Source organism: Dendrobium catenatum, unplaced genomic scaffold (assembly GCF_001605985.2).
Source record: "Dendrobium catenatum unplaced genomic scaffold, ASM160598v2 original_scaffold_67303, whole genome shotgun sequence".
In the NCBI taxonomy this organism is placed as follows: Eukaryota; Viridiplantae; Streptophyta; class Magnoliopsida; order Asparagales; family Orchidaceae; genus Dendrobium; species Dendrobium catenatum.
This window is the reverse complement of record NW_021385752.1, coordinates 222,364-224,614: the sequence shown is the minus strand read 5'-3', so window position 1 is coordinate 224,614 and position 2,251 is coordinate 222,364. Positions and strand designations below refer to the sequence as shown.

Below are 2,251 nucleotides of genomic sequence, written 5' to 3'. Positions count from 1 at the left end.
CTGAGACGGGTCGCTCCTCTCCTCTCAAAATTGGTTCTGATCCTCGTGCTATGCTCAGGCAACCACCTAAATTCTTTATGTAAAAATTTAGGCATTACCAAAAAGATTAGTACAAATTAAATCACATATTTGAAATCATACCAAATAAGTATACCTAAAATTCTCCAAACCACATATTTCTAATCGGCTTTGGGATCTTCTTCCAGGATAAGTAAGGAGCATCATATTTGTTCTTTATAACATCCCGAATCATGTGTATAGGTGGTCTTAAAGGATTGAAGCTGCATGTTACTTTTTTGTCAATAACATATAATATATCAAAATACAAACAACTTAATAACATAAATTGAACTTACTTATCGCTCTCAGGCTCAATGTATTGACGCTTATATGTTGCAGCTTCATGACCCCCAGCGCCAACCTCCACTGGTCTACATGGTTTGTCGTGTTCATACTGCATCGGATAGGGGTAATAATATGGGTAGGGATAAGGAGGGTGAGGATTAGTGGATGGACCTGCTACCTGTGATGATGGTGGGGGGGTAATATGGATATAATGGAGCAGCATGTGTGGAAGTGAGGACTCGTCGAGGGAGGGAAGTGGCCAGGGAAGTATGGAGGTAGAACCGGTGGATCTGATTGACCCTGACCCTGCTCACTCGGGGACTGCTGTTGGCCCTAGGTGGTGGTGGTGGTGTAGGTAGAACCGATGGAACTGAAGGTCCCTCACCTTCATCAGGCTGTGTTGCTCTGCTGGGAGTAACAGTAAACTTCTTCCGGCGGAACTTTGAGGCAAGTGATTTACGAGGAGGATCGTCGCCTGAAGCCATCTACATTAAAAGAAGCAATTAGTAAAGAAATCTAATATATAAAAAAGTATAAATAAAAGAAGCAATTAATAAAAAGTACAATTCTACAATTTTAAATATAACATAATACAAAAAAGAAGCAATTAATAAAGCAATTAATGAATTATAAAAATAAAAAATGCTAGAATATAAATAAATAATTAACATTTTTATTTCTTAAAATTCAAAAAGTACTATTTAAAATATTACAAAATAGTAAAATTCTATAATTCTAAATTACAAAAACTACCTAGAATCATCAAACTATTTTCATTGTTGTCAAGGATATCTTCACTTTCATCCTCGTTCTCATCTTCGCCTGAGCTAGTTGAACTATTCACATCTTCTAACTCTATTTCAATACTAGATGTTATAGTTGGCATCTCCTCAATTTCAACAGGCCTACAACTTGACATCTCATCCTCTTCATGTGTAGTTGTTACAATGTATTATTGATCAATTATCCCCCGTGCTTTTATTTTTATAACAGCTAATCAATCTTATTTGTCTCTACGACCACTGGATTTTTGCTAAAATAAACTTGAATAGCTTGACTTCTTAACACAAATGGATCAAACTTCTCATATCTTATACTATATTTTATATCTACTAAACCATACGTAGGATGAACCATTGCACCTCTATTCTATACTGAATCATACTATTGATAGTTAAACAAGCATACAAAGTTCTCATCTTTGCCTAGGTACTCCAGGTCAAGAACCTCATTTAGAATAATATAATATTCACACTCATCTTCTTCATGAGTGTTCCCTCTGACACATACTCCACAATTTTCAGTTTTTCTTCCTTCACTCCAAGACTTGGTATAAAATCTGAACTCATTCACTATATATATTGGCCAAGTTTTTACTTTTAGCATTGGACCCCATGCTAGTACTTGCAAATCTTTATCGAAATATTTATTATCAGGATTTTGTACCTAGAAATATTTTCAAATATTAGTATTTTTTATGATAAATAAGATTTAAATTTTTAAAATTGATGTGCTCACATATGATCTAAACCAAGTTAAAAATTCATTTGCAACAGCTTGCTCAATATCCATCGAATCTGTCAAAGACAAATTGCTTACGAAATACTTGATGACAAATAATACTCTAGTATTTTAAATAAACCTTACTCATTATTAATATTATGCAAGAACTTACTATATGATTTGCTCAACTTCTTCACAGTTCAATAGCACATACAAATTCACTGTTTTTATTTCTAAATCGTTGAGAAATCTTTCAACACATTTGCCACTGGGCTTTGCTTGCCTTTTAAATACTAATAGTACAGCATGTGATTGTTCTTATACATCGAAGTCCATGTTATGACCAATCTTTGTTCTTGTACTCCTTACACGAGGCACGAAGTAGTAGGAGCAAAAGTGAGTG

At 34.3% G+C, this 2,251-nt stretch overlaps 1 protein-coding gene across 1 annotated transcript in view; it reads right to left on the bottom strand.

The window, feature by feature from the left end:
• Positions 1 to 830, bottom strand: part of LOC110101785 (homeobox-leucine zipper protein HOX3) — a 9,042-nt gene extending 8,212 nt beyond the window's left edge. The window contains exons 1-2 of the mRNA XM_028691773.1: positions 517 to 830; positions 357 to 431 (exon numbers count right to left, since the gene is read on the bottom strand). Of these exons, the coding sequence (XP_028547606.1) occupies positions 357 to 431; positions 517 to 830 (389 nt within the window). The remainder of the gene's footprint in view (positions 1 to 356; positions 432 to 516) is intronic.
• Between the last annotated feature and the right edge of the window lie 1,421 nt (positions 831 to 2,251).